Source organism: Gobius niger (genome assembly GCF_951799975.1).
Source record: "Gobius niger genome assembly, chromosome: 1".
In the NCBI taxonomy this organism is placed as follows: Eukaryota; Metazoa; Chordata; class Actinopteri; order Gobiiformes; family Gobiidae; genus Gobius; species Gobius niger.
The window spans coordinates 49137432-49161436 of record NC_136852.1 but is presented as its reverse complement, the minus strand read 5'-3'; the positions used below and the strand labels follow the sequence as shown (position 1 = coordinate 49161436).

The following is a 24005-nucleotide window of genomic DNA, read 5'->3' as shown; positions in this document are numbered from 1 at the left end:
TTGCACTTTAACTTCAACATTTTAACTTATATTGCTGTCTGATTTTTATAGAATATTTGTGAATGAAGTCTTACCCAGGCCCCGTGAAACTTACTATGTGGGGTGTGTATTTACTCCCTGTTTCTGAGTGCCATACATTCATTTAGGATTTTAAGTTATGTGTTTTTCTGGTTTTTCACTCAGTACATGCATAATTTAGCCCATTATAGGTCTGTTTTAGGCACTGTTTAGACCCGGTTTGGTCCTGATTTAATCTTAATGTAATTGAAAGGGTTGACTATTTCATGACTTGGACTTTTTTTTTAAATGACCTGCTACTTTTTGAGAAGCACTTGACTGCATTGACGGGTTAATTAGAGCCAAATCTTTGATATCGACATTCAATGACTTTTAGATCGTCGATGATTGTACGATCCAAAATCCGAACTATATTAAGACTTAGCCTTAATAGTAACTCTCAGCCGAACAATCCCGACATTTCATCTTGAAATCCAAAGTCTTGTGTTAATAGGCCTACCAGTGTTTTAATACCACATTTTTGTCTGTTTTGAAGTAAGTAAGTGCTTTATTTGTCATTATACAATTGTACAACGAAATTGCGTTCAGGTGTTAGCCCTGAGCCGCTGTGATGTTTTTGGAAGTCAGGGAAACCGGGCTACTGCCTCCTCTGAAACGCTACGCTACCTCCTGGGTTTGTCCCTGTTTCAGAGCGTTGTGTCCTACACTGGTCACCTCCTCCTCTGCCTCCTTCCTCTTACGCAGCGCCCTCCGCTCCACTACTTTTTCACCATCTTCTGGGAAGAGCGTAGCAGACGAATATAATCCGTCGTATTCTCCAACGAAAAAACATTAGACAAAACAATTGTAGGGATAGAACATTTGTGTGGTTTAACTGCGAGTCTTGCCCGGATGCCTCCTCCTTTGTCCCTTTTTTGTTTCCTGGAGCTCCACTTGTGACGCCTCCACAGTGCTGCAGCTGTGGGGTTCTCTTGGTGCCTCTTCAGTGTTTTAGAAGGAGACATTTGTTGGTCTCAAATGTCTTTAGCTCAGAGTTGTTCGTTTACTCCTTCATGGCTAGTATGGACTCTGCAGTAGAAAAAAAACACTGAACCTCACAAAAACACAGCAAAGATGTACAGAAGTATCCAGTAAAACAAAGTGCGCTGTACCAAGAGAGAGGGAAGTTGCTGCAGTGTGTAGTTTTCACCATTTCCTCGACTGCTCTTGACTTGCTCTCGCTGTGATCTTAAAATGTGCTTCGTGACATCTTTCTCAGCTCATACGCTCACTACTCTATTATGTCTTAAGTACTTGAGAAATCCACTCTGGTCTCTTCTGTGGACTGTTCTCTGGGTGAGATTAGCCGCTGAGGCCATTTGAATCTAGTGGAGGTTGGACTCTGAAGCTTTCTCTATAATCTCCGCAGTCTCATCCCCGCTCCATTGTGTCGGGGTTAACCGGAGTGTAGAGCTCTATTCAGTGACAGTATGACACTTTGACCATAAGCCATGCTGGTTTGGGTTTGAATAGTTTAGTATTTATTGCCATTAATACAGCAGCGCACTGATATAGAGCAAGACTCACTGTACTGCATGTATTGTTTGATAAATCCTTGCTACATGTTAACAGATTGAGGATGTGGGTTAAAATGTAAAGGACCTGATCGTCTGTAATCTGTACAGCTCTGAATTTACAGGGCCAAAAACTCATCCTAAAGTTTAAAGCTCATTTTAAATTCAGCTAAAAAGTAATATTTTGATTTCTCTGAATACTTTGAGTAACATAATCTAAAGGTAATTTATGTTAGGGATGGGCGGATCGATACCATAAGTATTGATGTATGGATATCGAACGGTTATACTTTTTAAGTATTGATAACGGGTAAAAAGTGTCAATACTAATTTGCATATGTAAAAAGAAGGCAGCAATTACAAACAACAATTTCATGTTCCCTAAAATCTTCTTTTTTGACGTAGTAATAATAAATAAATAGATTAAAACATTAGAAATTAGCGCCCTGATAGCCAAAAGCTGCCTTTCCACAGGCAGGCACGTATCAGCCCAATGGCTGGTCAACCCGGTTTAGCGCGATTTTCCATAGCAGTGGCCGATATTAGCATTTAGCCGCTGTTAGCTCAACTTTAGAAGGTAGCATAACATTTGCATGTAGCTTACCTTCATAGTTCATGTTTTAGCTTTTGCATTTCTGAATTATTAGCCTTGGCACCTCTGAATGATTCCATAACCCCCACCAGAAGGCAGCATTTGTCCACATTTGTTCTTGGCTTACAAAACTTTTAATGACGGTCTGTACAGCGTGCTCCTCTGTGGAACAGGCATGTAAACAGAATACTGTTCTGGTCTCAGCGTTGTGGGTTCAAGTCCCGGATCAATCAGTTTGCTGAAAGTCTCTTCCGCTCTTCACAACAAAATTATGTTACATTGTCTGTACATTACTCATCAGTACTGTTTCCAAGCTTAAACAAGGCGGTGCAGATACATAGGGCTTAGATTCACTTGCGGGGCCCATGAGTTGAACATGTCATTTAGCATGGCATCAGCATGTGATAGGATGAGTTATTGCTTCATTTCTTTTTGAGACAAATAAATGGTCTTGTGGTACTTTTGGCAAACCAAGGTTCCCCTCCAGCATAGGCACATCCCTGTTAATCTTCTACTCCTGCAACTTCACTTTTACATTGTTCTCCTGAGATGAAACATATTAAGTGTTGTACTTTGTTAAGACATGATTACTGCAGCTCTCCCCCTCTCTCTCTCTAAACCTCTGCCCTTCTCTGGTCTCTCAGTCTAGGGACTTGAACCCGGAGTCCTTCAATTAACAGCCCTGTTCGAGTCCGCCTGACCCTGTCCCTCCCCACCGGCCTCACGCTTCGAGTTTCCTCCTCTTCTTACCCGCATTTCTCCCCATGTGATGATTTATTAAATTGCCTTTAAGTAAGACCGCACATTAATTAAAACACAGTCACTTTAATTTGCAGCCTTCATATATAAATCCACTGCAGTAATCGAATCCCTCCGCTCTCACTTTTCGCGTTGTATCTGCTGGGTTTTAAATGGGGGGTGGATGTTTGTGTCGAGGCTCGCTTTCTCAGTACAAGAGAGTAGCTTTTTTCCCCTTCCCTGTTCGCTGAAAGAGTGGGGAATTGGATGACGGGTCGATATTATCGGATTTGCGGATGGCGTGCGGTGGTGGGTGCAGCTGAGTCCAGCCTGAATGCAAGGCAGCTATGATGGCTGACTGCATCTCGGACATATAGGCTACTGTCAGAGGGTGGAGTCTATTGGAAATGAATACCCGATAGACAGATACGTTTACTCAAGGGCTTGCACAAGTACACAATTTGATGCCGTCATTTTGAAGTAGCAGTACATCTTCCACTTTTAAAACCCAAATAGCCCATGTGCATTGACCTTAATGTCTTTGTTTTTGTCGCCGCTGCCGAACTGAAAATCTATTTTGATCAATAAATCCATGTCCTGTGCAGAGAAGGATCGAAAAGCCAGTTATAGATTTGACCCTCTGTTCGAACGAGGTCCCGGCCGTGCTTTTCAAAATCGCCTATTGGGTTAGCAGCGTTGTTTTTGAAGATATTTGTGCGCACTTCTCTCTCGCTCTCTCTCCTCCCTCCCTCCCATCTCTCTCCGTACCCACAGTATCGATTACTTCAAATACTGATTATCTAAAAGGCCCCTGCTACTGTAGCCATTGGATTTATTTGGGCTTAATTATTTATGGACCCGGACTGCTGTAAGTACGACTGCCGTGAGATCATGAAAGATTACATTGTTAATATTCAGCAGTGTATTTTTATTTATGTGCACTTCAGAGCGTTACCGGACGAGCTTTGGCCAAGTGCCCTGTCTCTACTTTGCGCCGACCGTGTTTTAGTGAAAAGTACTTTTAATTATGTGCTTTTTGTTACATTTTTACTTTTTATGCTACGTATTTATGACAGAGGTGTTTTTGCTTTTATATTTGAAAACTAAATTGTTGTAGTCTATGAAATTTGTCCTCTACATTCGACCCAGTATCTTGAAGTGACTAGCTGGAGGATTAGTCTATTGTGTGTATTGGGGTCAGTTGTCTTGTCCTCCACCAAGGAGATGGAACTTTGCCTAATACCTTTAGTGCCTTTAGCTTTCTGAGCCTGTTCGTACAAATGCATGCATTTTGTTAGCTGTTGAATCCCGGACCCGTTTAAATGGATTTTTCTATCCCCATACAGACGCAATACTAAAGTATGGTGAGGTATTTTTTGTCCTTTTCACGGCATTCATATAACATCTGTCATTTCTTTATCATTAATATATCATAAGATGGGGTTTAGTTGCGTAACTGAATTGGATTTAGCATTTAGCTCAGAGGCCACTTTTAGACGGTAATTTGTATCAAAGAAAAATTTCAAAAGGTCTGTACATCCATTTTGATTTAACGGCTATAGGAAAAATACATTGAGCAGGCTAACGGACTCAGAAAAGTTGCCCGGATCTCGCTGAAATAAATACAGTATTTAAACAGTATGTGTCAGAAAACAATCTATAATATAGACATAATGACATAGATAATGACTCTATGAGGCTGCTGTTAAAGATGCCCAGACACTGTAGTGCGAGTCAGATGTTTGCTGACTGTGGAGCTCACTCTTGTCCTGCTGCACTTCGTCATTGTTATTTTAAATTTATGTGTAGACTGGGCAACTCTCAGAATGGCATTATACAGACTTTGGTGTGTCCTGTGATCAGCTCAATGAGATTCACGTCAAAAATGTGGAATCATTGGCGCTCGTGTCTTTATGTGTGTGGCAGCTAGAGAATTGCTGGTACCTTGTTTTGTTTCTGCAATTATCTGCAGTATTTTAAAGGGGGGGTATTATGCAAAATTGACTTTTTCAAGCTTTACATCATGTTATTAAGTCATTCCCTCATTAAAACCATGCCTGAAGTGTTGCCTTAGCACATTCACGTATTTTCGAGTAATCTGTAGAAACTCTGATGGCAGCCATTTTAGGGATAAAACGCCTGATTCCTTCAGGAAACGCCCTCGACCTCCAGGACACGCCTCCGACCTTTCGTCACCAGCCGAGTAACCAACCACTGCTCCTCAGCAGAACCCCCTCCCCGCAGTGTCTAGCCCTAAAATGTAAACAGAGTCATCATGGAGGATTAGCTTCATGTGTTGTGAACCGGAGTTACAGCAGTTCTGAAACTTTTACAAAGACACACATCAGTGTTTCTGTTACCGAAACACCCAGGATTAAAACCGGTGACAAGAACACTTATTTCAGTGTCTGGTTCTGCGCTGGGCCTTGATGATGCACAAAGCCTCCGGAGAAAGCTAATGCTAAGCTAAACCTCGAGTCATCACGTGAAAACGAGAAATATGCACAATTAAAGTCAATAAAACCACCACACACATAAAGAACCGTTTAACAATGATCACACACGGAGCCTGGCTTGTTGATTTGGAAGTTTATTGCTCACATTTCATCTACAATGGGTCATAGCCGAGTGGTTTTCTCCCGGAGCTAACAAGCTAGCCGCGACAAGCTAACGGGAAAATTCACTGAATACAAGCAGCATATTATGCATTGAAAACGTCACTAAAACAGGCAACTGCTTGAAGCAGCCTTTATGATGATCACACACGGAGCCTGGATGGTTGATTTCGTAGTTTATTGCTCACATTTCATCTACAGTGAGTCGTAGCCGAGTGGTTTTCTCCCGGAGCTAAGGCACTATTAGCCGCGACAGGCTAACAACCTTCACCTTCACAACATTCATTGAAAACAGGCAGCATATTATGCACAAATAACGTCAATAAAGCAGCAACTACTCGAAGCAGCCTTTACGATGATCACACAATGAGCCTGGCTTTACACATTTGTGGTTTATTGCAGACTTTTCATCAACAATGAGCTGTAGTCGATTATAACAAGCTAACGGGTAACCTCGAAAAACCATTGTCCACCTGCGGAGATAATGTCCGTCTTTTGAATCGTATGGGCTCCTGCAGATCCTGGTGTCGTCCATGGGGGTATAGTTAGAGATCCATAGGGCATGGCAGATGCAAAGAGAGAGCCTCCAAACAGCAGTTATTTTTCAGGCAAGAGCCCCTTCCAAGCGTCCGGTGTGGAAGGTTCGTCTCCAAATAATATCCTGTGTGGCCATTGTTCACAAAGTGATAAACAGTAGGTCCTTTCCAACAATAAAAATTAAAATGCACCGATCGTAGTTTCAATACTGTTGAGACAAGCGCAGTGTTGTGATGCCACAGACAGCGTGTGGAGGGGGCGTGTCGGAAAGGGTCAGAGGTTCTTAAAGAGACAGAGGCCTATTTCAAGTCATTTGCTACCGCTATTTTGAAAGAGCAATTTTATACAAGGCAGTTATTCTAATTTACTGCATTTACAGACCAACAGAAGGTTTGGTCATCATTGTAGTGTGCTATAGACTGGTGCTATGTGGCTGAAAAAAGCATAATACCCCCTCTTTAATATTTTTCTTTTAAACATAAATATGGATCATGTGTTCTCACTTGTGTCCTTAATAAAGATTGAATGAATGAATGAATCTGCTGCTGGATAATTGCTGGCAACATGTTAAAAACTTTACTCAAGATGTAAATACTTCACCAGATTGGACTTTTGTGTTTATATCTGTAACTATTAGCCTTGAAGCTAAAAGGTTAACAAATAGTAAAATAGCACAGCCATCTGAACACATTTTCATGAGACACACTTGGCTTCACGTTTATTATTGAAGTTTTCATCTGTTTTTTAAAATCGTATTTTATTTGAATTCATTTTGAGAATGTGGACAGGAAGTAGTCTTTACCCTCCACTGGAGCCAAAAACATTCGCATAAACAGAGGCCATTTAAATGTTAGAATATATTGTATTGTATTTATTGCCATGGAGACTGTCCCTGTTTTTCCATCATTTGTTACCCTGGATAGTTAAATTGGTTTAGATTACTACATAGTGACTGATAAGTGATAATTATGGACTCTGTGTGGGCCGGGTGTACTGGGTTTGGTTGAGTTGGGGACATTATTGCTAATGAGTCTCTGCACTGGCTCAGCAGCGGAGCATAACAAAGGCTTGCTATTTGAGTGATATTGTGAACAACACGAGCAGATTGGCAGGTTTGGTTCCCTCCTCCTGGGAGGGGCCTGAGTCGTATATAAGACCGCGCTGGCTTGGGTCCAGTGTCACATTCTGACCACAAGAGCGAAGAAGAAGCTTCTGTGAATAGACACGAAACGTCCTCAACTCAACAAACTCAGTCCAGTCGACAATTTAAGCTTCACTACGGTTAATACTTCCTGGACGAATGAGAGCCTTCACAAACTTAGAGCCCACTAACTAAAAGGTTTGAGTTTTAGACCCATCGAGTGCCATTGCGCCATATTGTGTGTCTTTTAGCAATACACGTCACCCAACTTAACTGTATTATTGTGTTTATGTGGTCAGAGTCTCTTTAAATTACTGGATGTGTCTGAAGAGTGAATGAATGGCTTCGTCAGAGCGGTGATCTTTCTTCTGTCTTGCGACATTTTGAAAACCTTTTTTGTTCGGGTTGTGTGGATAAAATCGATCACAATTATCTGCATTTTAATCAACAGATCTTCAGCTAATTCTGTGGCAATAAAACCATGTTGTCTGAACTTTGAAGGGTTCAAATTATCTTAGTTGTCTTGTTTATGTATTTAAAGCATATTTATTTGATTAGTTGTAGGAAAGAAGTAGGAAAATCTATTTAAATCACACATCGAAGAAAGTTTTTTTGGCTATATCGCTCTATATTTTGCACTTGTTCTCTGTTCCTAACTCGTTGGCACACTGATTTATGTCTGAAATTCTCTCTCCCGTTTTTATCGTCTACAGAGGGAGCTGAACTCGGTGGCGTCGGAGCTGGCGGGACGGCAGGAGGAGAGCGAACACTCCCATAAGCACCTGGTGGAGCTGAGCCGAGAGTTCAAGAGAAATGTCCCTGAGGTGAGCCCCCAAATAACGCACTATCACTCCACTAATTCACAAGTCTAATACCTGTCGCACTCAAGGCAAATCCATACATGTTTTTTACTGCAGAATTTATGGACTTAATATCATTTGGATGGGTCCCGGTTGGCATCTGGCAAATAACTCCTGATTCTTTGAGGAAACGCCGTGTTTGCAGATATGTAGACATGCTTGTATATAACTTCAGCCTTCGAGCGTAATGGCCTTTTTTAAAAGTTTTGCGGAAAATAGAAAAGATAAAAAACCCTTTGGAATGATAGAATGGTGCTGCTTTTTGTCATCGGATTGGCTGAGCACTGATATCAAGATGCAGCTGTGTTCGGAGAGCCACATGAAACAAATATACAGAGGGTTGCATGAGTATGGGCCCCCCTTTAACTTTTCGACATTTTGCCATACTATGGACCATAAACATAAATATATTTAATTGAAATTCTATGACACACACAAAGTGACACACAATTGTCCAGTGAAATTAAATTTATACATAATTTTGATTTTTTTTTATGAATAAAAAAACTGAAAAGTGGGATGTGAATTATCTGAATTATAACATGTTGACCCAATGACTAAATAGAGGCTACCTGTGTGTAATCTAATGTCAGTTCAAATACAGCTGTTCTGAGACCTCTGAGACCAGAGGTCTGTTAAGAGACTTTGGGGGAGCAGACAGCATCATGAAGTCCAAGAACACACCAGACAGGTCCGGGATAAAGTTATTGAGAGGTATACAGCTGCGTTGGGTTATAAAAAGATTTCCAAAGCTTTGAACATCTCTCAAAGTACAGTTAAATACACCATCCAGGAATGGAAAGAGTATGGCATCACTGCAAACCTACCAAGACCTGACTGTCCCCCTGAACTTACTGGAGGATAGCACTGACCAGAGCTGTTACCAAGAAGCCTATGATGACCCTGGATGACCTGCAGAGAGCTACAGCTCAGGTGGGGGAACTATTAGTTGTACACTGCACAAATCTGGCCATATGAAACAGTGGCTAGAAGAAGCCATTTTTTAAAGAAAAAAGTCCTGTTTGCTGTTTGCCAGAAGCCATCATGTGGCCTCCATGTGGCTTCTGGCAAACAGCAAACTTCTAATGGTTTTCTTTTAAAAATGCCACTCTACCATAAAGACCAGATTTGTGCAGTGCATAACTAATAGTTGTTCTGTGTACAGTTTCCCCCACCTGAGCTGTAGCTCTCTGCAGTTCATCCAGGGTCGTTATAGGCTTCTTAGTAACAGCTCTGGTCAGTCCTGTCCTTGTTCGGTCAGTAAGTTTTGGAGGACGGCCTGTGACGGCTTTGTTCTTGATTATCTTTAACAATTTATTAAAAAGCAATCTGATAAAGTCCTGGTTTAGTCCTGGTTCGAACATGAGAGGAAGCTACTTGAATTTAAACAGTTTTGTGGAGGTCAAAACTCCTTTCTAGCTTTCCCAACTGGTTCCTAACGCCCCAATGCCGTAACTGAGCACATTTTCTCCAGCTCGGCTTTACACAAATCTAAAAGCTTCTCGACTGGATCTTACAGCCTATAGCCCAGAGTAAGGACTCATTTGAAAGCTCTTTCCTCATTTTTTTTTTTACGTTTTTGTCGCATTTCCATCATATTTTCATCATGTTTTCGTCATGTTTTTGTCATGTTTTTGTTACATTTTTGTGGCTTTGTGACAGTTACATTACACTAAAAAACAAAATGCGACCAAAACACTACAAGAAAGCAATGACAAGGTGACAATAACGCAACAAAAATGTGGTGAAAACGCAACAAAAACAAGAAAGAAGCTTAGCTCAGTTTTGTAGGTCTTAGAAAATGAGCTTGGTTAAGGGTTAAGGGGTTGAATGCACGTGTCACATCTTGTTTTAGACCGGACTTTAGTCTTGGTTAAGTACTGGTTTAGTATTGGAGCCTACAAAATACACAGCAAACATACAAATGAACCGTTTGGCCCCAAAATGTTGCAAGCAACTGGTCAATATAAATGTTACAAGTCAATATTAGGTGCAAGAGTAAATGTGGCATCATTTTTTCTGACCATGTACTGCATTGTGTACACTTGACATTTTGTTCTTAAATAATGCACTGAAGTTGATTGTGTTCATCTCAAAGTTAGCTGTCATCCCTAATTGCACAAGTTATTTCCGTAACCTTAGAAACATGTCACAATGAATCCACCTCTGTTTCATAATCCAAAACGGCACTCAGTCTTGTGTGATAAAAGAGTAGTACTACGAAGATTACGCATGATTTTATCCTTTCTCGTCACATTCTTTGAGACCATCGCACATTGACGTCTTGGCTCGAGTCAAAGGCAGCGTTTATATATTTTATAAATGAGCCCTGGGGCTATTTGCTGCATCTGTTTCAGCCTGTCTGTATGCGTTTGAGCGGGAGATACAGCGCTGTGATCTTGTGGGTATAATACGAGCGTTTAAGACCGGATCAGACTGTCACGAATGGCAGCACAATCCCTTTACCTGAGGCGGTGGGTAGCAGCTCACACACGCCTAAAGCAGCTCCTGGAAAACTATGCTTTTGAAAGACGTCCACTCAAGCTCTTCAGGTTCAGACTGTTACAGCAGACATAGAGGCACAGGCAAATGGACTCTAGGGGTCCAGAGAAATCGGTAATAACCTGGAGAAGGACTTTTCATGTAGTTCCTCCAGTTTAAAAAAATACTGGGTAAGGATGGCATGCCGCATGAGTAAGAGACAATTTGCTAATCAAAAACATATGGACATAACAGATGCATTTTCCCATGCTTCAACTGGAGACTTGGTAGTTCCAAAAGCAATAGGTGGTTCCTTCAAAACATGCACTTTAAATGTGCCCAAAGGCAGCAAACTTCAGTCACAGCACCTGTCTCGGTCACATTGTTTGCTGCTAAACTGAAATGAAACAGAGATGATTAACGATAGATTAAAATATATATCAGGAGCCACATAATGGAGTTACTACTACTGCAAAAAATAATTAACTAGATTAGTTAATAAAATCTCAAATTAAGCTTTTTTTTTTTTTTTTTTGAGTTGTCTTAAAGCAGAACTAGTAACTTGTTTACCTTAAAGGTACACTGCGTAACATTTTGGACTATACTGTTGCCATCAGTACAAGTACAGTGAGAAATCAAAGAATGTAACCTGTTTAAATCTCAAATTCTGCTGACTTTAGTCGACATCTCCATGGAAACGAGCTGGAGACGTACCCACTCCTGGTAAAGTTATGTCATGTCTTAGGAGAGCTGAGCCGCTCACAGCAAAATCAAATGTTTGTTTGAGGTATTTTTCAATGCTGAAAATATCTGTCATAAAATAAAAGCTTGTATTTCAATTTTATTTTTTCGGTAAAATTCTATGCAGTGTAGCTTTAATAAATCCCAAATTTGGGGGTAATACAAGTGTTGATGGGATGATTGGGGGGTCTTTTATCTCCCTCTGGTGTCTCTGGCCAGAAAACCACAACTCTCCCTACACCGGGTCTGAGTCACCAATACACACTAAGAAGCTAACAAGCTAACGGGCAAAGCTAACTGCGGGCTAGTGCCACAGTATTTACAGCCAAGTTTGAGTGAAAAGATGATCTCCATTGGATGTACAATATCCCTCTCTCTCTTTGTCTTTTCTGTCAGCGTGAGTTACTTAGTTCTGCTTTAACAAGTTCAGATGTTGTTTGACGTTTGACCAAGATTATTTCCACTAGTTCTGAGATGTTTCTGACTCACTTTAATACATTTTGTCTTTATTTCAGGGTGATTTATCTGCTCTTGTCCCATTGGCAGTTTTACTTTCTTATTTAATTGCCATAGAACCAGTCTAAAGTGTCATCAAACAAGCAAAGTATTCTTGGTTAGATCAGGGAAAAAGTATAAATGAGTGAAAACTGCCAAAAAGAGATTAATCAAATCAAGTTATTTAAACCCATGCTTGATATTTGCTTTTTGTAGTGTAGACCTATCCAAGTTTAAAACCTTATGATCGCTCAACACCTCAAAACTCTCGCTCTTTTCCCCATAGTCTTTTTGAAAAATCAAGAGGCTTATCAGCTATGTGACGGTAACCCAATTATTTTCAATGAAACACAATGCCACATATTTAAATGTTTTTTTATAGTCAGGAGGTACCACCCAGCTGATTGCCTTGCATAACTCCTTTGAACTTTCTTTGTCCGTGGAAAAATACATCAGATTTTTTTTCCCCTCTAGAACCTAAACAGGTTTTGAGGTCAGCGGGATTTGTTGTTTGGCCACTCCAAGCATATTTATTTTTATTTGACCACACGGGCCATGTGCTGACTCATAATAACACCCAAAATAAAGAAATGGCCTTTGAAATCATTCTTTTTTTTTCACCCCTCCCCACACTCTCCTCTTTTGTATGAATCTGTTTGTGGCTCTGTGCTAAAACAGGTGGAGCATCTGCCGACATGAAACGAGCTGAGTGCGTGCTTTTTTTATTTTCTGTGTGCGCAGGAAGTGCGGGAGATGGTGGCACCTGTTCTCAAGAGTTTCCAGGCCCAGGTGAGTCCGCTATATTTGTACATTCACATCCACAGCACAATCTCACGGAGGCTGTGTCCACACATGGCCTCGAAACTAACCCAGATCGGAACAGTTAAAGATGTTCAGTATAATGCTGAATTCACTTTTTGAGCTGTTGAGCTCGAGTAGTTCTTCTTTCATTCAGCTAAAGGAGGGACATGATGCAAAATTGACTTTTTCAAGCTTTTTATCTTATTGCCAAGAATTTCTCTATGAGCATCATGTTGACCATTTGTCACTTCAAAATGCAGCACTCACTATTATTGCCAGCAAAAGGATTCAAGCGTTCTCTGTGAATACAAGGCAAAGAAGAACATTTTTCGTAAAACACAATGGGTGATAAACCATTAACTTGAAGTAATGTTAATGTAAAGATGCATACTCCACATGTAGACTCATCATTTTCTTGTAGAAAGAGGGTGATGCTGCTAAAAGAAACAGTAGGTGTGAGCTATAGACTTTGAGATTTGATGCTATAACGTCATTGTTACCATAGAATCCGCCATTTTAGGGGGAGCTTGCCAGAAAAACAACATTTAAAATAGAGAAATAGCCCGGAAACAACCCTTTTAACTGCTGGGTCACTGAATACATCAAACACACTCAAGTGTCCAAATGCTTTTAAGTGAGCGATGACTCCAGTGTTTTACATTTTAAAATACTAAAAATATTATTACGGTATGGACCAGGAATCAAAAAAATCATTGTGGTTTTGACAACACACTTACAAGCTCTAGGGGTTGGAATTTGAGCGCTGAAACAAGCAGGGTGAGTCTTTTCGAGCTGTCGAGAGTTTTAATACATCAGCATGTGAGCGCTTAAGGAGACTGACTATAGGGTTGCTCAAAAGAAAGAAACTAAAACACTACTCCTAGTGCATTTCCATGACTGAATATAAAAAATGGCTAAGACCTCAAACAAATACCCGTTAATGTGCTTGAATAAATCATGCCACTTCATTTGAATCAATTAGTTCCTATATTGTTTTTCCTCCTGCATTTGCTGAAACAGGAGCTGGCCTTGAAACACGATTTTATACACCCATATATATCTACAGACACGACTGCGCCACGATACAAATGAATGATCCCATATAGACCGGCAGAAATCCATGCCATCGCTTTTTCCATGTAGCCTCCTCATCTGGCCGGTATTGACTGATGCCTTTTCTGTCAAAGTGAAGCAGCGTCTATCATGCCATTAGATGATCAGATATCTGCCTTCTCATATTTTCTTGGCCCGAGACAAACCCACATTTCCTGTTGTGATGGTGCATTCAGCGCCCCCCCTCTGACGTCGGCCATATTGGAAAAGTCATCTGATATCCAACAAGACTCTGCTTCGGCCATTAAACCAAGGTCATAAATCACATTTGTGCACCGGCGCGTATGGAAATGATACCGCAAATATGTTTTCCACCGGTCTGGCCTTGCCCTCCCAAACTCCCACCTGAAAGCCTTTATCGCCGTCATCTGTAAACATGGATATCGCCCGGCGTGGAGGTGATTATCGGCAAACGCCCCTTTAATGTTTTGTAATTGAGTGTGGGGCCGAGACGGCGAGAGCTGCTGATGCTCTGAACTGGGTAGAGTAGGTTTGTATTGTTAGTACAAAATAATACACTGTTTTACTCAAGAAGAAGTGATGTAGGGAGTCTAGGGTCATAAATGGATGAAGTTAGAGGCACAAAAGATATTAGACGAAAGGAATAAAACGGTTAATATCTTTATATTTTAAGAGACAGATGGGCAGATTAGATGGACTGATGGATTCATTGATTTATTTCAGACACGGTCTATTGTAAAAAGCAAAACATAAGATAACATATTTAATGAAAGTACGCCTATATTTGTTTATTCCAACCCCATAATGCTTTGAAACAAAATACATTGACAGACATGTACATGAACTTCTTAAGTTAAGTCAAGTATTTACTCTATTACAAAAGTACTTAATGGCTACTGGATGTACTGCGCGCATACAATATCCTGTATCTTGTAATGCAGAACCCGTTTATGAATATGATTTTGAATTCATAAATGTTTTATTTTCAAATTGTTCCCTATTGGACTCCTCTCAACGCTCCTCAATCCCTCGCCAGTTCCTTTATGCACTACTCACGAAACCCTTTTTTTTATTTTTTTTTAATCATTTGTTAGCAACATTGGTTCTCAAGTGGTATGGCGTCGGGACCCACCATTACTCAGCCGTGACCCACATAAGAATTGAATTTATCCTATAAAATGTATAATACTGGAATTTCTCGCAAAATGTTGTTGTTGTAAAGGTTGAAATCACGATCAAAGCAACTCAGAAACAGTCCTTTTACCAGACTCAGGTTTGCTAATTGTTTATATTTTGGATCCCCATTAGCTGCCATAACTGGGGTCCTTTATACAATTCACATGCGCAACTTAAAATACAATACATTTTAGGCTACCATGTCACCATTTCATATTCATTGGAACAAAACCAATACATTGCTCTTATTGTAGAGGAGCCAGCAAAGACTCAGAGAAGCTTCGGTCGCAGCAGGTGGGAGTGTGTTCCACATAGTTATAAGCAGTGTCATACTTTTTAGTGCATAAATTAAAAGATGTTCCAAGGAAAGGCCCACTGAAAATGTCTCTGCAACTCACTTTTAGTAAGATACAAACGGCATCTTTGGAATCGCCCATATATGGCCATTTTCAAAGCAGCTTGCAAACTAAACTTTCTCTCATTTCTCCACCATTACTTTAACAAATGCTGAATTATGAATATATTGTTTCAACTAAATAAAGATATAGAGACATGGAGAGGAGCAAAGTGATTCAACAGCCCATAAATACTTAAAAAACGGACAATGCTAACCAGGAAGCGTTTATTCTATGCTAACTTTAGACATGAGTGCCGTTTTTCGCTTCTACTGAACAATTTGCTGTAAAAATTGCCTTGACTTCATTGGTATGTGATAAATATGTTTATTGTCCGCCAGAAAACGGCTAAAAATAGTGACCCGCCAATTGAGAACCACTGCTTTAGCGTAGACTATGCCTCTACTTGGACAGCGATGCTCAAATCGTCAATCAGGCAAAATGGTAAATCTGCTGTGAACACGTAAATAGGCCTACTTGTAACCGGAGTGAAAGTAAAAATGTAAATATTAATGAGACTTTCCGAGAATCAAGCCGTTACATAAAAAGTTAAATGCCGCTCGGTACCTCCCACACCTCTGCCGCTCCTCCACTGTTGCAGACACATTCTCATTCAGAACAACACTCCGGCGATGCAGCGGCTTGATTTGTGTGCTAATTCAATTACTCCAAGTGTAAAGTGGCACAAATATCAGAGGCACCCTTCCATATCTTTATTGTGCAAACAGGAGCCCACAGGATTAATTTGAGCACCATTGATGTCTGACAACTGGGAGTCGAGAGATGTTTCGGAGCAGATAAAATAGATGGCTGATAATGAGACATGTTTTTTTTCTAAGCTCTGAGCCTCTTGGTAGCGGCGCTCTCGCTGCTCTATAATTTTCATAGGGGAAAAAGATCTATTGATAAGTCAACCTAAAGGTGGTTTGAAGCATGTTTTTTGCTACAGCAGGGTAATGGCATCTTGGTTGGTTTGGAAATTTGCATTCTTTGCAAACGGCAAACATGATTCTTGTGTTAGATTAGCGGTTCATATTCTAGTCTTCTGATGCTTCTAATGCCCCTGAACGTTTCTACAATGTGCACACTGAACTTAACATTACAGAGGACCAGAGATTAGATTGTCTTTAGTTGATGCTTAAGGTTACATAACTGGTTGCACATCAATTTTGTTGCTGAGGATACACTTTTCCCACAGTAGATTTAACTCATATGATGATTGGTACGGGCTCGACAACAAAGGTCACACACTATGATATTTGGTTGGTTTTAGCTCATGTTTCAATAAGCTTTTGCAGTGTCAAAAGATCACAATGTGAGCCCAATGAATCCTGGCTTTGTCATCTTGGAATACGCCCGTGCCATCAGGGAAGAAGAAATCCAATGATGGAATAACCTGGTCATTCAGGATGTTCAGGTCGTCAGCTGATCTCATTCTTTGGGCACCTCAGATCATAATAGTTTGTTCAATCCAGGTGCCAGTGAATGTCTTCGCTTTGTTTCATTTTGGAAGGCTGGGCACATTTTTCTTTTTCTTTGTAAGGTTTTTTGCTTTGGGGCTTTATTGGATGGACACTTGAAGAAACACATCTCGATTTTTTGAGTGTTTATGTGGACGTGGTATTTATGAGTAACTGGATGGAAATATATACCTTTTTCTTTCTTTTTGTCTTTCTATCTAATGTAAAACAAGCTTCATCTTGCCGTGTATGAAACAAAAATGTCTCTTTCCGTCGGTACGACTCGCCACCCGGTGTGCCATAATATTCCTAATCCCCGGGTGTTTTGTGCTACACTTTGACCTTATTGGGAATGTCAAACAGCTTGCGGAGGCTGGTGAACTTTACCCAGCAGTAGTCAGTCGACCTCAGTGTAGCAGCCTCTGGGACCGGCACCTACTGCTGCTGTCAGGCGCCTCTGTTTGTCTGTGTGCTTTGGGACCGGCCAGCGCTCCCCTCGACATGTGCTGTACAGGTGGCACACGATGAACACAGCGCAAATACACTGCCACTCCACTGATATGAACCCCCTGGACTAAAGCGAGCTTGAAACGTGGATACAGATTGCTCAGAATTGGATGAGTTTTTTTTTTTATTGCCATTGTCAGTTTTAAAAGGTTCACAAGCGAGTTTTCTTTAGCAGAGATGGATAGATGTAGGTAGATGGGATAAATAAATTGATATTGAAGTCCAACAAGTGAATCTAAAGGAGTTTAAATGTCGCAAATGTAGTCTTTATTTCAGATTAATTTATTTGCCAATGGGGTAACAAATATTTGCACTTTTCCCATTGGCAGTTTTATCTTCGAGAAAGATTTACCATAGAACCAGTCTGAAATGTCATCAAACGAGCAAAGAAATCTCCGTCCGATCAGGAAAGAATTAGTGAAAACCTCTCAAAGCAAGATTAACATTATCATTTAATTTAATCCTGTGCTTGATGTTTAGTTTTCTTTTTTAGTGTGGAATTGTATTTTTGTCACCTGTCATTACCAACACCAATGTTCAAAGCTTCAATCGTCAACTCAACCAAACCCAGTCCATTCCACGATTTAAAGTGCATGACACATTAGACACAGTTTTAACACAATTGACTCTGCATAACTTCAAATCATAGCTACGCCGCCCAAGAAGTGACTTCCTGTTTCGATCCAGCATGCCAAAATAAAAGCACCATCTTATTCATTAATTCAGCAGTTCATTAGTTCAACTTTCTTTCTGCCTAACTATTAACAGACAAAACACTTAAAATGTGTGTATTTAATTAGATTCTTGTAATGTTGCAAGTACCTGCTGAACTAATCAATGAGGAGAGCTGTGTGCTTTTTATTTTAGTGTGCTGGATCAAAACAGGAAGTCACTTCTTGGGCGGTGTTGTTATGATATGCACAGCGTCTATTATATTTAAGATTTAGGTAAAGATTATTCCCAGCTTTCTTTAGTTTGGACTTTTTTTTTTTAGTGATGTTTATAGTTTCACTTTACCTCATTGGGCACCGACAGGAAGTGACATAGATCGAGGCAAACAATTTTAAACTGTTGCCGTGCCAACCATGTTAAGTCAATGGGAAATGAGTCAAACTGTTATGGAACTTTACCTCTATCTATGTCACTTCCTGTTAGCAGCACAAACATTCAAATAAAAATAACTTTTCTGCCCAGCATTTCTTCATTAAAATCGCTGCTTCACGGAGAAATAAAATGATAATTATGCAACTGATGAACTCGCAATTGATGCTATCCCTCTAAATAAGTCATATTTTCAAAAGCATTAAAACCTGTCATATACACTTTAATCTTAATGACAACACCATGGTCTAATTTCACTAAACTACAGCACACAAGTGTACTATGCTTTTTGTCCCATGTGGCAGCAGATCTTGGGCTTAGTTTCTAGTACCGGAAAAGTAGAGCCTATTGTGGAAGTTTTAGCTTGGCGAGGAGAACCTGAGTGCGTCACAAGTAAACCATTGAACCAGGGACCATCACGCTGTGAGGCCTGGACCCTAACCACCATGATGCGCTATAATGAAGCGGCATGTTCCGACTTCACACAACATTCAAATCATTTCAAAGGCATAGAGACTCTAGGCCGGTAACAAGTTAAATCAAGTTCAGCATCAGTATTCATCGTAGCGCTCACATATGTGTCATGTTTGTTTAATCTGTCCCAGCCCTGGTTGGGACACTCTGTAGCGGGTGCACACGCGTACCCGCCCGCCCCGTCCCGCCTCCCTGCTGCCGCTCACAAATGCCCCCAGGACCCGCTTTTGGTGCTAGGACCCTGGACGTGCCACTTCTGAAGCACGTTTCCCGTTTGAAGTGTTGCGCGACATGACAGGTTTCCTCTCTCCGATTTCTTTTTTCATTTGGATCTCCCCCGCCCACCACCCTCACTCGCTCTCACTCTCGGCCCAATCTCGTCGTCTAATTATCGCTAACCAGGCGCAATGATTAGAAGCTCCGACCTAGATTTTTGCGAAAGTCTAAAAAAAGGAGGAGAAAGAGTTAATCCCAGAGTGCTGTAGTGACTGTCATTGGTCGCTTCCTTCGCTCTCTCCTTCCTTCCCTTCCCTTTCTTTCCCTGGAAGTTTGCTTAATGAGGTCCCGTCAGAGCTGCGCGAGGTGTTAATTTGGCCTTGTGAAGTAGGAAGGAGATTAAGGACAGTGAGGAGTCGAGTTTACGGCTTAAAATACACCGCTGTCCCTATTAATCCACATGGGCCCGCAGAGAGCGATCCACCAACGGACTGGCCTTTTTTTCTTCTTTTTTTTGGTTTTATAATGAACCCTGTCTTATAATGAAGGTAATTTTAATAAAAACTTAGAGCATGTGTGAAAAAAAAAGATGGTGCATGTCTCCATTGGTCTTGCAGGCAGTGGTGGTCAAAGTACTGGAATTCACCGCTTTAGTAATGGTAGGTTTACACACAAATTCATGAGGATCAGGAATGTAGATGGAATTTGATGATTCGGGGCAGAGGCTTCAAGCCCTTTTCAAGGCTGTCAAACTGTTGCGACCTGTCACCAAGTGTTGCTTTTAATGGCACAAATATTGTCCCATTGGGAATTGTCCTGTTATGAATCGGGCGAATGTGGTACCTATAAGTTTAAATAACATTACTCCTCTTTGCAACGTCGCTCTTCCTGGCCCTTCGTGGAGGCTGTTTTGTCCTCCAGCTCCAGGTATATCTTACTTAAGGCTTTGTCAATCTTACTAAAATAAGGAATTCAAATTCTTATCACATAAATGAACATTTCTAGTGCTGCTGAGCCACGCACCGTATGCTCCAACGCTTTAGCACCTTTTCTGCTCTTACAGTCTTCTCATAATGGTAGCTAAAGCTTTTTTCTCAATGCAAACCAAATTCTTCAAAAGTGACTGTGATGAATGTCAGGAATGATGGGAACATGTCATACGTAAGGCATCGTGCTTTTGGGTAAACCCGGCATAAAGGTACAGATGCCACTGGTCCAATGTTACTGCAAGTAAAAGTTCCTCAGACACATTTTTAGAGTATTTTGCTGTTACAAGGTAGAAATGACAAACCAGTCTAAATAAGATGGTGCTGGATTTTCCCACCTGTGCGGCAAAACAATGGGGACAATCATTCTTCGTTGTCGTGAGTCAGTGGAATTGACTGTAAATCTGCTCGCCGCCACCTGCTGTTCTGTGCCGTGACTTTTTACCTTGAAGGCTTTTTAAAAATGTTGTGTTGAAAGCACCATATTAGGTTTATCTTTAACATATTGTGGAGCACAGTACTTTAGTAGATTTACTTTGTTCCTGCCCCGCTCTGCTTGCAGTAACAACTTTTACTTCGGGCCTATAGGGATATGACAGTTATTTCTCAAATCGCCCGTCACTTGAGCAGCGTTCACACGAGAGCTTTGCCACCTGAACGCACCGAAGGCTGTCTACACCGGGTGGAAGTCAAGACAACGCACGTTTCTCCAATGCAATTTACACCTGCCTCGCACCGAAGAGTGTTAGACCCCCGGGACGAGCCTCCGGAGGTGCAAAGACACGTGCCGGATTATCTCCTGCTCATCCTGCCTTTTGAGCCTCCTTCAAATCGGCCTTAAAGCACACGGCGTGGGACCTTTTGTTACTTTTGTTTGCGAAAGACAGTGGAATCAATCGCAAGGACAAGAGTTGACCAATGGAAGTTAGTGGCTGTTGTGAAATCTTTTCGCAAATTGGTTAGATGTTGTGTTTTGTTAGAGCTAGACAGCTAATATATCCCATGAACGATAAACAATATTGAGGATCCCTGAAACTAAGTATAAAAGGGAAATTTTCCTTGAAGCAGAACTAAGTAACTCATGCCCCTAGAGGCCATAAGTGCCACTGCAGGTATCGTTGCATGTTACGTTTTTTTACTCATTAACTGTCCGTGACAGTAAATACTCCGCTGACAGAAAGGACAAAGAGAGAGGGATATTGTACATCCAATCACACAATGGAGATAATTTTTTTCACTCGAACTTGGCTGTATACTGTCTAACTGCACTAGCCTGCAGTTAGCTTTGCCCTGTAGCCTGTTAGCTTCTTCCTTGTGATTCCATTAGTGTGTATTAGGGCCTCCGACCCGAAGGAAGGGAAGTTGCAATTGTGGTTTGTGGCCAGAGACACCAGGGGGAGATGAAAGACCCCCTATTAATCCCATTAACACTTGTATTACCCCCAGAGGGACTAAGAAAAGGATTTGTTAGGTAAACAAGTTACTTAGTACCGCTTTAACTAAGCTTTAATCTTAGTTTTCATGTCAGAGTGTAAAAAAGACTAAACTTACCCTGTGCGATGCTTATTTTATGATGTTTTGTCGCTAGCGAGGCGGAGATATCCCAAAAGTAGTTCCAACATCGCTTCGCAAAGCCGGCTTTCCCTCGCTCATTCATTCACAAATATTGCCATATTTTACATGTTCTGAAAAAGATGCCCAAGAAGACGCTATGATCTTAATATGTTCATTTCCTTTCTGGGAGCCACCCGTTCGAAAGACTGGGGAATTGTTCTCAAGCATGTGCAGTTTTTGCTCCACTCATGCAACGAATGTGGACGCAATTTGACGAGGAAACGGGAACTATCAGAAAAAGGAATCCAATCCAGAAATGGGAAGGCTCAATGGTCTTGAACCAGGAGACGAGGCCTTGTTGCTGCAGGAAATGCTTTTGACTTTGCCTCCATTGTTCAAAAGCGCAACTATTGGTTAAGTTTTTCGGGTAAAGCAATGCTCGGTGGAAAGGCACCATCTGAGTAAAATACCTGTTTTCTGTTCCTCAGTGACAGTCACATCAGAGAAACCTGTGGCGGCCATGTTTGTTTACTTCAGAGCGGAGAGATTTAGCGGGATTTCCCTGTGTTCAGAGCGGGATTGTAGTTGTTCGTGAAGTGAATCTGCAGTGGCTGCTGAGTCCTGTCTCTTCACTGCACTCACTGTTGGAAAAAGGATTTGGGCACGATTAATAAAAAAGAAATAACCTTGTAGGTACTTGGAACCGCTCAACTTTTAATTAAATTAATTCGTTTTCATTTGAATAACGCTAAATCAGCTATCAAAGCAACGGTATTTAACTCAAAAATGTCATTCATCTTATCTATCTTATCATCTAAATAAAAAATAAACTTTCCATTGATTCATTTACCCAATTTTAAAGTGATGCGACAGTGGCACAGATGGTAGAGCGTCGTCTCAAGATCAGAATCCCGGCTCCTGCAGGTGCACACTGTCATCATGTCCTTGGGCAAGACACTTCTCCCACCTCACCTCCAGTATCTGCACACATTGGTGTATGAATGAGAGTGGGTTCCCTGATGTAAAGCGCTTTATAAGTTAAGACCCTTTACCATTTAAAAAAGTATGTTGACTGGGGACTTTTGGGCAGGGAATGTTTACAAACTAGCAGTAGTATAGTAGAAAACTTTATTATTGAGAACCTCAAGATGTGCAGTACATGGCTCTTGTACCCTTTAGTGCCTTATATTGAAGTGCCTGTACAGTGTGGAGGGTCACTGATCTGTGGTCAGTGCTGTGAAATGCTACAGTTCTGGACTGGAGCCTATAGGCCAGTGTTAACGCCTCACTGAAAGCTAAGACCTACAAAACGGATCTGAACGGATCGTTTTTGATGTTCTTTTTCATTTCTTTTTTGTTGCTTTTATGTGACTTTGTTATTGCGTTTTTGTCACATTTTTGTTGAGATTTTGTCATTTTTTTGCTGCACTTTCAACCCTTTTTTAGTCATTTTATTGTTGAGTTTTTGTCACATTATTGTCCCTTTTTTTGTTGCTTTTTTGGCTCTTTCTTATGCTCTTTCGTTCCATTATCCTTGTTTTCATCACTATTTTGACGCCTTGTTCAAGAAGCTTTTAGATTTGGGTAAAGCCAAACTAGAGAAAATGCCCACAGCTCAGGTGGGGCTGAAGAGGTTTAAACTGTGCCCCACATTATTTAGGTTTGCAACATTAATGCCAGCTCTGTCGCACAATAAAGAGTTAATTTTTGTGTTTTTAATCATGTGGAACCTGCTGTAAAACATCTTTTCGACTCATATTGGCAAAGAGTTGACCCCCCCCAAGTGTAACATGGAAAGACAGTATAGGCCTCTTCCCTAACCTCTGTTCAAGCATTAATCTTTAATCATTAATTAATCATAAGTCTGGATTACAAAAAGGAAAAGTTCCACAGCTCTTGCTCTAACATCCATTTTAGCTTTAAGTCAAACTGCACCTCTCTTTGAAAACACACAGCAACAACAAAACAACAAAAGACACCACACAAACCCTCTCATTACCACATTATCCTAAACCTCAGGGGGGAGCGGTGGCACAGTTCGACTGGTAAACAGGTGTCCGCCCCCCCCAACCCCTCCCCTCTCTCCCCGTCGCCCAAACCTTTAATAGCTGTTTGATGTTTTTGATGTCTAGTCAGCTCGATCCTACCTCACTTCTCCATAATGAGGGCCAATAATGAATCCTGAGCTGGAGGGGTTAATGGTATGTAACCGGCAGAGCTGCTAATTACACGTTACAAACTATTTATCAGAATCTCCATCTGCGCTTCAGCACCGCGACCGCATTGTGCACGCTAAATTACTCCACGGATTATCATTGTAAAGCAAGTTTCAGTAATTAGGGGACTGTTTTCTTTCTCAGAGAGCGACAAACGACACACGGCAGAGGAAACGGAGGGAGCTGGGTAATTCAGATGTTAAGATACAGCAGGACGAGTGCAGCAAACGGTGTGATCGGACGACGTTTATTTATGCTATAGGTTTCCCAAACG

The 24005-nt window shown here is 41.0% G+C and overlaps 1 protein-coding gene across 3 annotated transcripts in view; it reads left to right on the top strand.

Annotated features, from left to right (window-relative positions):
* cux2b (cut-like homeobox 2b) overlaps positions 1–24005 on the top strand; it is a 199858-nt gene that overhangs the window by 85578 nt on the left and 90275 nt on the right. For all 3 annotated transcript variants that reach the window (XM_079566853.1, XM_079566854.1, XM_079566855.1), the window contains exons 2-3: positions 7908–8018; positions 12513–12560. In XM_079566853.1, the coding sequence (XP_079422979.1) occupies positions 7908–8018; positions 12513–12560 (159 nt within the window). The remainder of the gene's footprint in view (positions 1–7907; positions 8019–12512; positions 12561–24005) is intronic.